Source organism: Microplitis demolitor, chromosome 7 (assembly GCF_026212275.2).
Source record: "Microplitis demolitor isolate Queensland-Clemson2020A chromosome 7, iyMicDemo2.1a, whole genome shotgun sequence".
Taxonomy (NCBI): Eukaryota; Metazoa; Arthropoda; class Insecta; order Hymenoptera; family Braconidae; genus Microplitis; species Microplitis demolitor.
The window spans coordinates 17,692,223-17,707,843 of NC_068551.1; the positions used below are offsets into that span (position 1 = coordinate 17,692,223).

The window sequence follows — 15,621 nt, forward strand, 5'->3', positions numbered from 1 at the left end:
ATAATATCTAATTATATATAAATATATTTTTCGGGGCAGTATGGAAACTGAACACTCAAGATGAACTATACACCGAGAAAAAGATTTATTGAAGACAACGATATCGTATATTTGAATATGGCTAAATAAATATTTCATTGTGAAAAAGACATAATAAGTATTTGAGCAATTTACTTGCGTGAAATAAGTGATTTATTTGTGGTAAAGAAATGATCCGATTGCTGTAAATAAATATCACTTGTTCCATGTGCTGCAAATATATATGTCAAGTATCGCTAAATTTTCCGTTCTTTGTCACAAATTTAATATATTTGCCACAAATATATCATTAACACACCACAAATAAATGATATACTTCAGTAAAATTATAAAATTATTTGATTCAATTGTGATATTTAGTTGCATCAAATATATTTATTTGTCATTAAGAAATGTAAAAAAATCACAAATAAATTGATTTAGTTTGAAAAAATATATTTCTTTCAATGTACCGTGTCCCATAACGTCACTTAGTTACAACTTGAAAACCAGTTCCACTACTTCATCGTTTCGATTTTTTTTTTTTTCAGCTTGATATCTGATATATAGCAATCTTAAATTTGGAAAATCAAGGTCCACGTTGATCTAATTAGATCTCAACTTAAAATTATTCGTTCCCGTGTATGATAACTCAGATTTCAAAAAAATTTTTTTATTAACCAATAAAAATTTCGTGTAAGTCAATTTAATAATAGAAATTCTATAAATCTATCTATAAAATATAATATTGAGAATAAAGCTAAAGAAAATATTAAAAAAAAATAAAAAAGAAATCCCAAGTAATGTCTAAAACCAGTGAAAGAATTCTTATACTGTTTCTTACGAATCATTTCCACTATCCAATAAATTTCGATTGGGGCAAAGTGCATCTTACAAATGTCTCTAAGTACAGCAGAGTATAAAGAATATACGGTTACAGTAGAACAAAGTAAAATATTGAATCTAAAGTATACAAGAGTCCATTGAATAAAAGGAAATCCGTAATATTTTTTTTACAAATGACTTGATCCAAGTTATTTTTCACAATTCTTGTCCTCCGGCAACATGTAATCTTATTTCACTATTTATATTGTTATTATATGATAATTTAAGTGAAAGATAAATATAGTAATGAAAAATAAATATAAAAAAATCTAAACAACTGGAAAGATCAATAAACGATAAAGGATAACAGATGAAATTATTTCAACTGGAATCGGTAAGTTCTCTGAGATTCTTCCAATTGAATAACCAGCCAACTGCCCTTCTCTTTTACTCTCGAATGCCCTTTAGAAACTTATACTCGAGTCGTGGGACTACTAGGAGTAGTTTCATGACGAGTACCTGCTCAACCTACTAACTCGAAATATATATACGCTATATCTATATATATATAATATATCAGTATATCAAATAGTTATCGGTAGCGTATCGTACGGACACGGTTGATTGGTTTCTGCTTCTGATTACATCTAACTTATGATTAAATCATCATAATTATGACACTTTAATTAACTATTTACCTTCATATATATTTAGATTGTTAATAAACATGAACATATACATAAGTGTATAAATATAAACATACTTTTTCTTTAAAATTGTATCTCAGGCAATCTATTCTTTCAGAAGAAAAACAAAGTAAAGTTTGAGTAGACTTGAGTTTATGTACGGAAAAAAAAAAAAAATAGATAAATTTAAAAATAAAGGGGAAGAAAATTTCATATTGTATTTAGGTAAAGTCTCCGAAGACTTGCCTCAATCTCGGGCCGACAACCTTACTCTGATGACACTTTATATGTATATTTATGTTTATATTATATGGTTACATGTGTAGAAAATATGTGTGTAGCCAATTTCGGTTAGAAGATAGTACAAGGATGCTGTGTAGTGACGGCTCAGCCGAGTAGGTAAAGCTTAAGGAGTATGAGAGTATGGAGAGGCAGGCAGGCTCTTTATTCTCTGGTGAAATTGACAGGGAAATGGATGTACGACGATATTCTAGTCGGGTTTATGTATATATATCCCGGGTGTTTCTACTAACGACGCATCAGAGACAACAATATACTATATAGTGTATGTATATATGTATATATATTTACTTACACCCTCTGTCTTTATTTTACAGCATTGTCAGAGGGTCCCATGTTTGCTGAACCCATTCCAAATGTGACTGTTGCTGTTGGTAGGGACGCAAGTTTACCTTGTGTTATCAACAACCTAGGTACTTTCAAGGTTAGTTTACTTTAATTTATCTTAAATATTACATCTAATATTTTATGAACCTCCAAGTTTGCAGAAATTGCGAGCTTAATATAGAGAAGTGATAATTTAATTAACAACATTATAATAATAGTTTTTAACTTCCCGCTAAGAAAATTTTAAATTTTCAAAAATTTCGGGAAGTTATTGTTTTCATCCCAATTTTCAAAAATCGAGTTTTCATCAGATGTCGACGTTTTGAGGTCCTAGGAAGCTATCCTGATTATTTTCAGAATTATGTCCGAGTTTCTGTATGTATGTGTGTGTGTGTGTGTATGTATTTGTGTGACCGGTCTATAACTTTTTAACTAATGAACCGATTTTAATGGTTTTTGCTGCAATCGAAAGAACTTGTTGGCCATCAACTTTCCTGAAAATTTCAGTTCATTTGATCAAGTAGACTCGGAATATTTGCGAATTACGAAAAAAAAAATTTTTTTTTTAATTTTTTATTGATTTCTCAGAAACGAGTCGAACGATCGACTTCAAAATCTAATCAGTTCTAGAACTTTATAAAACGCATTAATTGCCACCTTAGCCATCTCAATCGGTTAATTCGTTTGCGAAATATCGTGGGAAAAAGAAATGCTCAAAACGGGTTTTTCCGAAAACACTGGCATACAAAAGTATTTTCGAGCTCGAAGAGAAAATGTATTCAGGACAATATTTTCGAGCTCAAAGAGCTCGAAAACAGCGGGAAGTTTTAGGGCTGGCACGCAGGATAACTAATACTTACATTAAGAAATTTTACTTGAAAATATACACTTTCTTCTCTTAGTGTATAGTATTCTCTTGATATTAATTTTCTTTTGATACGATATAACTGCAGTATAAAAAAACCGAGGAGATGATTTAATACGAACAGATTCTCATAATTTTTTTAAATGATAGTCGAGTTCCCTAACGCTTCGCGCTTGAGCCACTCGAAAAATTAAATGACTTTTAATGAGATATTACCGTGGCTTTAGTAAAAGCTAATGCAACATAATTGAAAATTATGTATGATTTCTTAATATGAATATCAAAGTATTTCATACCTAATTTAGAACAGTAAGCAGTGAAACTTTAAAGCTAGAGAGAACTCTCATTTCAGATTTAAAAGCGACTAAGTAAACTTTTTTTTATTACTCAGTCCTTTTTAATAAAGGAAACAAACGCCGTTTTTTGCCTTTCCAAAAATTTAAATGAAATCATATGTAAAAGACACAATGACAATTAATTTTTAAAATGTGAACAAAGATACTTTTATTACACTATGAATTCCGGAAAAAAAAATATTTATCAATTTTTTGCGGTAGTCCGCTTTCCCACTTCGTCCGGTTTGATTATTTTTTCATCCATAAGGTAATTAATTTTTAATACGCTTATAAAAGATAAAGAAATGAAAGGATTTTTTGTAACTTGATAAAAATGCTGATATAGAAATGTTGGCTATAAGTATCATTAAAATACTTGAAATAATTTTCTGAAGAAAAAACAGATTCTCTTTATCTCTCAGCCACCCTCGAGAAAAGAATAATATAATCCGTTCTTCCACATGGTCGAGTCGTGTCGATCGGGAAGGTCGTTACCTCTTGCAGAGAGAATCCCTTGCTCGGCATTGTGCAATGGACTATTGGAAACGCATCACCGCCATCACCCACGCTGATGTTGTTGGTTTCTATCGTTTCTATCGTATTCCATCGCATCTATACATACATCTATATACCTATATATCTATAGCTATATCTATACATATATTGATATGGGATAAAAGCGACACAGACATATCGAATGGATAATGCGTGGCAGTTTTGTTCAGCAGTGCAAACCAACGACATGAGAACAATTCACTGAAATTCAAACCGTTAAAAAAATCCCTAGTGTATACTGTGTTTTACTCTACTATGTCTTTTCATTTGTTGTATACAATAGGTTTTCTATAAAATTTAAAAATTCAATAAACCTTTTATTGGTTAAATATTAAAATTTATATATTTTTTATTTAATTTTATTTGTTATTAAACTTTTTTTACTTTATCCGTACTTTTATAAAATACCGAATAGGAGTTTAACTTTAAAGTTTACCATCATTATATGACACATGAGTCACATCTATCCATTATTCATATAAAAGTTTGCTCAACTAATATATACACTGTAAGACGCTTAACTTATCGTCACTTCTTTATAATATCGGCTAACTCATTATCACATTGTCAATAAATTTTTTATTTCGCGTTTACATAATGCAGATAAAATGTAAATTTATAAAAAAAATTTATCGTCTTAATAAATCAATAAAAAGGGACAAAGCGGGTAGGGGCGCAATGAAGTACCTACGAAATTCTATAAAAAAGTTTGATTTTAACCCTCGAAGTACACTGGGGGTCATTTTGACCACAGAATTTTTTTTATCCTAAAATATTTCTCAAGCTAGGTTTGATTTTAATTAATTTTTTCACCGTTAAAAATTAGTTAAATCGAAATAATGATAGTTGTATTCGAAAGAGCATTGTTTTACCTACAAAAAACGTCATGACTTGCATTCCGATAAAATGCATAGTTTTTGAGATATAACTCTTCAAAAGTGAAGTGAGACCAATTTGACCTCATGTGTACTCCAAGAGTTAAAAATATTTTTGAAAAATTCCAAAATTACTTTTGTAAATATAATTGAGCATTATTTTGAATTTTTTTTTATTTAACTTTTCAAAAAATCCAAAGTTTCATTCGAAAAATGTTGATGATTTTTTTTTTTTAAGATAAAAATTATTAAAAATTTTTCTTTCTGCCTTTGAATCCAGAATTTTTTTTCCCGTTTTTTAGAGGGCACTCCATTTTGCCCACAACAAATGAAAAATTTTTTTTATGGCAGCCGAAAATTTTTTCTATTTACTTTGAATATCATTTAAAAGAAAAAAAAAAAATTAATGTATTTGCTTCCGCAAATTTTTACTTTTTCTTTAAATACCCCATTTTGCCCCTCCCCTACAACAAGCAATTAGTAAAAAAATAATATATTTTATAAAAAATTAAATTAAAAAATTTTGTTGGCAATTAATTTGTTAAAAAAAATAACAATAATAATAAAAAAACTTTTGTTGAGAATTCTGGGTGCAGTTTGTGGTTTTCAATTACGACACAGAGAAACCTATGTTCTATCAGACGTCAAAGACGGGGTTGAAGCAATCTAAAGAAACCATACTAATTTTAACTAACTCCGTACAGAACTCAATTAGCCGACAAATCTGATGTAAAGTTAGCTTTGTGAATTTTCTCTTTTATATCAAACGAAAATTACTATTACAGTCATATAAGTATATACGTGCTTTGTGGATTAATTTCATTAGCAGTATTAATATTATATATCCATATCGATATTAATATACTGGCTTTGACAACAATAGTCTATGAATTATTTATGTCACAATAAATCACATTTTCTCTTTAATGTTTATTTTTGTTAATACGATTTTATATATCTTTGCTGTTATTATTAATAAATTTTTAAATTCAACGTAATGAAAAATAGCAAAAAATTTTTTAAATGTAGTTTATAAATTGATACTCAGGTTCTCTTCGTTGTTTAATACTTGAAGAGTTAAAAAAAAAACTTTATTCAGCGAAAGAATTTTTTTTTAAATTAAAAAATATTTTCATAGAATATATATATTTGATGAAAATGTTTGCGTAGCAAGTGGAACAAAGAAAATTATGATTGCGCTACAGTACCTCGGTAATTACTTAATTAGTAAATGAAACTGAGTTATTGATCCTGACAGAACAATAGGAAAAAATATTTCATCTGAACTAATTTAAATCGTTGAGTGATGAAATGTAAACATTTATGGTATTTATCAATTATGAATAATTAAATGTTTTTTTTTCTTGTTCAAAAACATATTCAAAGATACCTTACAGATTTTTTTTTAATAACAATGATAAAAAAAAAGTAACCAATAAAAAATACGTAGCAATCTCTTTTACACAATGGCAAACAGGCTCAGAGGTAAAGCGAAGAGGATTCGGCCTTTGAATAGCTGCCAAATATTTCAATCGAGCAAGGAATATTCTCACCAGTATAGAGCTCAGCTTCCGGATTCCGTGAAAACGCATGAGTCAATCATGCTTGACGTCCATTTTATCCCAACAATTTTTTTTTTTCTTTTTATACTCGAACAATTTTTGGCAATCAGTTTTTCACTCATTTTAAATCGATGTGTCAACTTTCTCTGCATGGTTTTATTATTTTTTTTAAATAAATTGACAAGCATGGTTAAATTGATGTGGTCACTTTTGTGCTGAAAAGATTATTATATACTTTCGGTTATTAACTTTCCACTTGAACGAAATTTTTAATTTTCTACGTAAATAGAAAATTCTCGTTGATTTTTTTTTAACGAATTAAGAGGGATAACTACTGCGAGGATCGAAAAAATAGGTGATTTTCGGAAATTTTTTTGACTGGGATAATAAAGGAATTCGGAAATCAGTTTTTTTTTGTTTTATAAAGGGTACGTTAAAGATAATCCTCCTAAATTTTTATTAAAAAATATCGTATTGTTATAAAGTTATAAGCATTTTTGTGGAGCACCAAAAAAATTTTCCCCACCACGGTCTCATCTCTAACTCAAAAACGGATTATCTGAAACGAAAAACCCAAACCACGTAATCTGTATGCATGTGGTTATCGTTCCGCGTATGGGATTTTGAAAATTTGGATTTGAAAAAAAATGGCGACATATTAAAAATTTTTTCGTTTTTTTTTTTTTTTTCATTTTTTGGGATTCGAACAGCCTTAAAAAATCTTAAAAATCAAAATTTTCAAAATCCCCTACGTGCAACTTCAGCTACTGAATAGATGAATACGGAAAAAAAGTTGCAAATTGGTTGATATTTATGCAAATTACAGATAAGACCAGTTCAAAAAAAGTAGTTTTGAGAAAAACGCGTTTAAAGTTTTCAGTTAATGCAACGGTCAGTTGACGCGCTGTCACAAAAATAACTATAACTCGAAAAATATTCGGAATTTTTATATAATACTCTAGAAACAAATTTTTGAATTTATAAACTTTGATTTAATAAAAAAAAAAAATTTTTTTTTTTAAATTTCACAGGGGCTGTCCCCCTTAACTGATTTAATAATAGATGAATTTTTTTTACATTAATAATTTCTATTTTTCGTTACTAAATTTTAGTGGAGTCAAATTAAGAGCAATAAAATTTTTTTTTGTTATACCAACTGCGAAAGTTTGATTTTCGAGCTATACTTTGTCGGGATAAAGTATGTGATTCTTGACCAACTATAGTTTAGTCACTCTTCCTCGCACACGTTTGGATAAATAACTTTTCGTTCTCTGTGTCTCTACATTCTCACACGTCCATTTAAAAATGCTATAGTTCATAAGAATTTCTTTTATTTTCACAACCGTTCGCTAGATGTCGTGAAACTAAGATTTTATAATGAATTTGTAATTATGAAAAATTATGATTAGCTCATATGCCAAATCGTGGAATTAAATCATAAGTAAATGTATCTCTTATGATAAATAAGTCTCAAGTGAATAAGCCACATATATTGTATAAATTTATCACGATGAGGTTTGGCGTTGAATAAGCTCGATTATAACTTAGCGAACAAAGTTTAAACTAGCATAGAGTAAAATACTTGCATACATATAATAGTATTCGACTCAAGGCTAAATTGCGCGACACCTCAGCTATAAGTTCTCAAACTTTAGAGCATTAATTAATCACCCAAAAACTTGCCTGCCGGATCTAATAAAAAATATCGATTTAATAGTATGCATCATTATCATAAATATATCATTTTTTATAATTATCCCTGTCTAATTTAAAATTCTTATATAAGCATTATTGAATCCATAAATTTGAAAATTTTGAACTTTATAATTTTATTATTAATTATCATGGTTTGATTGTTTCAGGTGGCGTGGTTACATGTTGGTCGCCAAATGCTTCTTACTATTCACACACACGTAGTAGTAAAAATCCCGAGGTTCTCAGTTTCATATGACAAACAAAAAACCTGGTTTTTGCGAATACAAAATGTTCAGCAAAATGATCGAGGCTACTACATGTGTCAAGTTAACACTGTACCTATGATAAGTCAAGTTGGATACTTACAAGTTGTTGGTAAGTTTTTTTTATTTTATCTCTGTAACGGCACTGACAGAAAAAGTAACTTTTACAAATATTGTATTTTTAAATTCCCGCTATGAACATTGAAAATTTTCAAAAAGAAGTCATTGATTTCGGTCAGATTTTCGAAAATCGAACTTTCATCACATCTTGATATTTTGAAATCCTAGGAAGCTATTTTGACTATTTTCAGAATTATGCCCGAGTGTTTGTCAAAGAAGTATTTACCCTGATTAATAAAAATGATTTGGAATAATTCAAAACAATTTGAATCGACTAATATATAGATATACACTTAACATGTAAATTATTTTCCTTAATCAGGGTAATACTTCTAATGTGCTAATTTGAAGATAGCATTTATTAAAAAAATTTAATAACACAAAATAAATGAATTATTTTATTAAGCGCGAATTAGAAGTTTTCTATTCGAAAGGTGTATAGAGGAGACTGGGTACGTTTGTCTCACGGGTTGGTTGTTACAGGGGTCATAACAGACAACTTATCGAACGAAATACGAACATTGATCGGCGTCGAAAGAGAAGTGATACCTTTGGGATTTTCGAGGCCAATCGATTCATCGATCGCCACAAATGCCCGCTGTGACAACCCTGTGAGACAACCATAATATACCCAATCTCCCTCTCTATAAATGTTTATAATTATTCTCACTATAATTTAATACTAATTTGTAAATGTAAGCTACTTAGAAGTATTTGTCAATATTAAACATACTTATACCATATTAATTAAATTTGAAACTGTGATTTGTTGACTTCACTATCAAATATCCAAACAACTTATAACTTTTAGTTATTATGATGTTACTGTCATAATTAATTTGAAATTACTCTCAGAAGTTTAAAACTCTACTTTTTCTACCTCAAATTTACTTTCAAGAGTATTCAGTTACTTAGTAATAGTTCTATATGTGAAAAAATTTAATAAAAAAAGAATAATGTTTTTTGGAAATATCGAAAATTGAAACTTTCCATAATTAGTATTAAAGAAATTGCTGGCAGCCCTGGTTGCAATTAAGCACTCGGGTTTAAATTTCATGTTTTCCTTCCTAGGTGTACAATATACTATTAACCTGTCATACATTCTAATTAATATTAACTTTCATTAATAAATTAATAATCACAAAATTTCAAATAAATGACTAGCTCTTTTGTAAAAATAAAAAAAAAACATCTAGAAACACAGCGTAAAAAATATATGAATATAGTATTCAATAATGAATAACTAAATATTATGAAACTGAAATAACGCTGAATATATTAACTCGTCATAATTAAACCCCAATGAGTTTACCGATTATTTAATACAAATATCAAGTTAAATATGACGTGTTATATGAAACATATTGTAATTATAAATTATATATTTATTAACCAGTACCACCGAACATTGTGGACTCCATGTCATCGGAGAGTACAGTTGCGGTGAAGGAGCATCAAAATATTACATTGACATGTAAAGCCGAAGGTTATCCTGAGCCAACAATGATGTGGCGACGCGAGGACGGACAATCTATTCCAATCGATCGGAGATCAAAAGGTAACATAATAATTATATAGTAATAGATAAAAATATAAATAGGTCACAATCGATCTTTCAATCTGTCGCCTGGTAGTAAATAAATTTTTAATTATGTAAATTTTAGTGATTGAATAATTAATATTTGTTATGACATTAATTATTAGCGGGCTTAAAAAAGGTGATTAGTGTTGATTACACAGCTAGAATTATATATATTTAAATATATATCTATATATATGAATGTGAGTGTGTAAATTGTGTGAGGTAAATACAGCAGTGTATAATTAGCATTCTAGAGTGTACATATTACTGTGAGGTAGCGAAGCGGAAAGGAAGGATTACGCTAGGATTTGCAAAGCTATCATATCCATTATGAAAACCCAACTCACTTGGGTTGTCCACTGTCCGACGGACTACACCCAAAAGAGCTAATAGTAAGCACATTTATGAATCAACCAGACAGACGCAGACTCTGACACCAGAAACTATTTTATTCTCATAACTCTTATATTCTCACGTGCGCTTTCCTTCCGTTATAAAAGCTTTTAAATATTGTACAAATTAATCAACTCAAGTTCTCACAGTCTATGATAATATCATTATATATACATATATACATATACACGCTTAGTAAGAATTTTTGCCAATGAGATAGATCTATGCGCTCACACGGTCTCGAGAGTCAACGATTAAATATGCACGAGACATATAATGTTACTTTGGGGTACTAACTTTAATGACTATCTTTATTTCATTTTTAGTATCACTATGAAAATTAACTATTTATTAAAACTTTTCAAATTAATTTTTTTTTTTTCTATTTAATTTATTAATGCTACACAGAAAAAAAATAAACTTTGAAAATTAGTGTTTGAAATTATGACCCGGAACCTGGTTGTCAAAATAGAGAATTTTAATGTTCACGCTGAAAAAAAAATGCTATTATCATCTTGCGATAGGGAATGATTACTATCTGCACGGAGAAAAATTTCCAGTGAATATACCTATATAGCACATTAATATTTACATTAATATTACTCTATAGTTTGTGCTCTGTCGCTCTTATGCACAAAATATAGAGTAATGTAATTATTACTGTGCTGCATAAACACATTTACTTGACATTTCTCTCTGTGTGTATGTGATAATCATTATCATGCGTTTATGTTAACTATTCTTTTCTCATACAGTAATGATTACTATTGCCGATAGTAATAGTTACCACCTAGATCGTAATATTTCTCATGCCTGAAAAATTTTCAATTTTGCCTTCTAAGATAGTAATGATTGTCATCATGGATAAGAATGATTACTATCAAGATACGAATGCTGACCATCTACGATAGGAAAAGTTAACATATAAGAATGATAATCATTAAAATGTAAGAATAGGAATAGTTACTTCGTTCAAATGGCAAGTATTACCACTCTTTTTTCAGCGTGTTACAAACAACAAATTTAATGATAAGATAAGAGACCCAGTACCCGATCAGGAAACTAGCACCCAATCACTCATGTCTTTGTACATCGATATTTTATAAATTTTACTAATTGTAGATATACAAATTCATGGAGTCCCTGGCGGATCCGAATTACGGTAATTTTCGCATTTTTCCCGCAATTTACCGTAATGCGGTATTTTTACGGCAAATTTACCGCAATTTGCAGTAGTTCACAGTAAATGCAGTCAAATACGGCAATTTACCGTAATTTTTGACATTTTTATCGTAACCACCTCATGTTTTTTTTATTTCTACAGTTTTTACAGTGCAATACTTCAGTTTACGGTAAAATGCCGCAGGCTTTCTGTAATTCTGCGGTAAATTAATGTTCTTTTACTGCAAATTTGTCGTAAAAATACTGTAGTTTTGCCGTGAAATGCTGTAGTTTTACCGTGAATTATGGTTTTTTGCAGTGGATTATGGTACTTTACCTTATACCATAAATTACGGCAAGTTACGGTAACTACCGTCATTCGAATTCACCAGGGCTTGATCGAGTACGAGTTCCCCGATCAGATACCAGGTCTTTGACCTTCCATGTAATAAATTTTTATAAAGTTAAGTTACGATTTTTAAAATTCAAATATTAAATTTTGCTGCATAAACAATAAATTTTAATATTGTTCCTATAATTATTTACGTTTTAATTATAAATTAAAGAATTACTATTTAGAATGATAGTATTTACTGATAATTATACAACTTGTTGTTTTTCAATTTATATAGTTCATTTTTTCCGTTTGAGTTAACCCTGATTAAAAAAATGATTTGAAATGATTCAAAACAATTCAGATTGACTAATATATAGATATACACTTAGCATGAGTTAAATAATTTTTCTTAATAAGGAAAATGATATTTTTATTTCCGTCGAAAATTTTAATTTCAAATACGAATAAATCAATTTAGAAGAAATTTTAATTAATTAAACTTCTGAGTTAGATCAGTAAGTAAAAAAGAATGTAATTTTTAAAATAAATAGGTTAAAATATTAAAATCTTGAAATTTATAAGTAAAAAGTTTATTTCTTGATGATTTTAAATATGTAATTAGTCCTGAGAGCCGAGTCTCGCAAACGTTTGTGGAGAATAAAATAAAAAATAAAAAAAGTAAACAAAGAAAATGAAAAAAAATAAAAACCCCCTCGTGCTTGGGCGTACGTGGCACGACTACTTGAGGCTCAAGCCACTCCATTTGGAATGAAAGCGTACATTATACGCTCTTGTGACATTTCTCACATGGCACATGGAGAAGCCAGTGAGCTAGAGTGGGTAGTTGGGTGGATGTAGGTGGTTTACGTACTATGCTCCTGGTGGTGGGGCTAGGGGTAGCTAGATATATGTATGTATATATGTAGTCATATAGCGCAGTAGGAAAGTAACGAGAACGCAGTATATAGAAATGCAGTGTAGCTGGCTAACGACGGATTAAAACTTAAACTACTCACGTCGTACGACTAGACATAATCTACGGTATTATATATCCTTATGAATTATACCGGTGGTTACACGTGCTACCAACGGAAGCGTTTAGGCCTCGTCATCCTGAACCGTGTGCCGCTGAACCGGATGAACAGGACATCACATCCAAGTGGCAGGCAACATGTCATTTCCCTTATTCCAGGTGCATATGACGTTATTGAACTTGTATCATGACTGGCATATATAACATTTCGAATTATATTCATTGTCAATAATTATTATTATTATTATTATTATTATTATTATTATTATTATTATTATTATTATTATTATTATTATTATTATTATTATTATTATTATTATTATTATTATTATTATTATTATTATTATTATTATTATTATTATTATTATTATTATTATTATTATTATTATTATTCATTGTAAACTCCGATTGATGAACATATTAGTATTTAGAGGCGAACGAGTTAAATGGAATATTAAATGAAAAAAAAAATTCTATTTTTTTATCGTGACTATAATAGAAAAAAGTTTTTCTCATATTTCAGCAAAATGAGGTACTAGTAAAAAACAAAAAAAAATTTTATCGAGATTTATAGAGATCTATTTAAATCAGTATAAGTATTTCGATATTGAAAAGCTACTTGAAATTTTTTTTATTGAATTGAAAATTCCTTTAAAATTCGAAATCGTTATTGTTTAATAATTTTTATTTATGAATTTTATTTCTGTAGACTATGCAGTACACAAAAAAAAAGGATTTCTTGGCGGAAAATTTTTACTCGTTCCGAGAAAATATTCACCTGCGTCAGGAAATTTTTTCCAATTCTAAGAAAATTTTGTCTTAAATTACTAGTGAAAAATATTTCCTACGGCAATAAATCATTTTTTTTCTGTGCATAATTCGGGATTTAAGTCTTGGTAAATTTAAATCATTTTTTTTCAGTTAATTTTGAATTATAATTAAAATGAAGATAAAATTATTTCTTCAAAATCATAAAAAAAAAAAATTGGAGTGAGTACTGAGTCATATTCAGAGAGTAGTAGATAAAGTCTAAATAGCATACAGTAATATTTGAAATTTTTTTTTACAGAAAGTATTCAGTACTATCTCAGAGAGTTTCCACTACTGTATTGTTTTTTCCGTGTAGGGGAGGGTGGGGCAAGACGGCCTTCTTAAGCCGGTAATTATTTTTCATAATTTTTAATCTTCAGGTAAACTTTATTTGGTCCTATCTTGAGCAAATCTATCAAGATTTTACCAGAACTCGAAAAAAAAAATTTTTTTTTCTGGGGCACGACGCCCCCCTCCCCCCAAAATCTTAAAAAAAAAATAATTTTTTTGTTTTTTGAAAAAAAAAAGTTTATGCATAAATATACTATTTCCGTACTTTTGTAATTTCATAGACTTGGAATTTATTTAAAAAAAATGTTATTCGCTGATATAACCGGTTTTTCTCTCTCTACCCTGATACTGTTATTGTTTAAAAGAATTATTGTTTATTTCATTTAATTTTATTGTTAAATTGTTTTAAATAAATAATAACTGTTTTAATTTCAAAAACTGTGCTTTCAATTTTTTATTTCATTTTTCGTTAAATTTTTGGCTTTCATGGAATAATTTTCATAAATCAAGTTTTTTAGGTGGTCCATTGTGCCCCAGATTAACTTAAAACATCAGCGGTATCATAATTTGGCCGAAAATAAAAAAAACATTTTTGACCAAATTTTTAAGGGGGGCCGTCGTGCCCCAGGGGAGCCGTCGTGCCCCACCCTCCCCTACATAACTATATACTAAATAAAATTTTTTAATTTTACTAATGAAGAAAAAAAAATTGAACCGTCGCTTTGAAGAGACATTTTGAAATGAACTTGATTTATTAAATTGAGGAATGAGATTTCCAAAAATTAATTATTTATAGTGACAGTCGTTAAATAATCATATCGTGCCTCATTATCTTCATTTAAATTTCTACTTTCAAGTTAAATACATACCTAACATTATTTTCATTAGAATATTTATTTTTAATTGTCATTTTAAAAATTGTGAAAAAACTACATCACTAATTAATTAATCCATTACAAATTTAAAAAATAAATTTGCAGATTACGTTACTTAATTTAGTTAATTTTTTGAAATTAAATTTAAAACCATGACTAAATAATATAACTTCGTATCGCGGTTAATAATTTTAGTTATCCTTTTTTTAACGAACTTAATTAATCCAACAGTCTAAAGTTTGCTTTACTCTTTAGCTTCAACAAACTCGTCAGCATACAGAGAAAAAAAAAGCTATGGAAATTTAGTTTTTAATTCTTTTATTTTAATTTAATAATTACAAAATTGTTAGCTATATTTTTATTTCAAATAATTTTTACTACCATTAGTATTTAACGATTTCAATTTTTTTTTTTTTTGTTTTATCAAAACTCATTAAAACAAAAAAATTGAATTTTTATGAAGATAAAAAGAACATCGCTCGTAACCCATGCGTAAAAATAAAAAAAAAACTCAAACAAACATTACGGATGAGTGCTCAGTAGTTTCCTACATTTCCGTACATCCTCTTTGGATTTTTTTTTCATCTCCTTTCAACTCTTACCTCCTTATTCCCAAATCTTTTTCTCTTTCTCAGCATCTTACAGATTAAAGGCGTAAAGAGACAGAGTACAGAGACTAGTAAATGTTAACTTTAAAAGAAAGCTACTAAAAC

At 28.8% G+C, this 15,621-nt stretch overlaps 1 protein-coding gene across 2 annotated transcripts in view; it reads left to right on the forward strand.

Moving 5' to 3' along the window:
• LOC103574180 (lachesin) overlaps positions 1 to 15,621 on the forward strand; it is a 201,721-nt gene that overhangs the window by 149,841 nt on the left and 36,259 nt on the right. For both annotated transcript variants that reach the window (XM_014439900.2, XM_008553579.2), the window contains 3 exons: positions 2,147 to 2,253; positions 8,211 to 8,418; positions 9,823 to 9,984. In XM_014439900.2, coding sequence (XP_014295386.1) covers positions 2,147 to 2,253; positions 8,211 to 8,418; positions 9,823 to 9,984 — 477 coding nt within the window. The remainder of the gene's footprint in view (positions 1 to 2,146; positions 2,254 to 8,210; positions 8,419 to 9,822; positions 9,985 to 15,621) is intronic.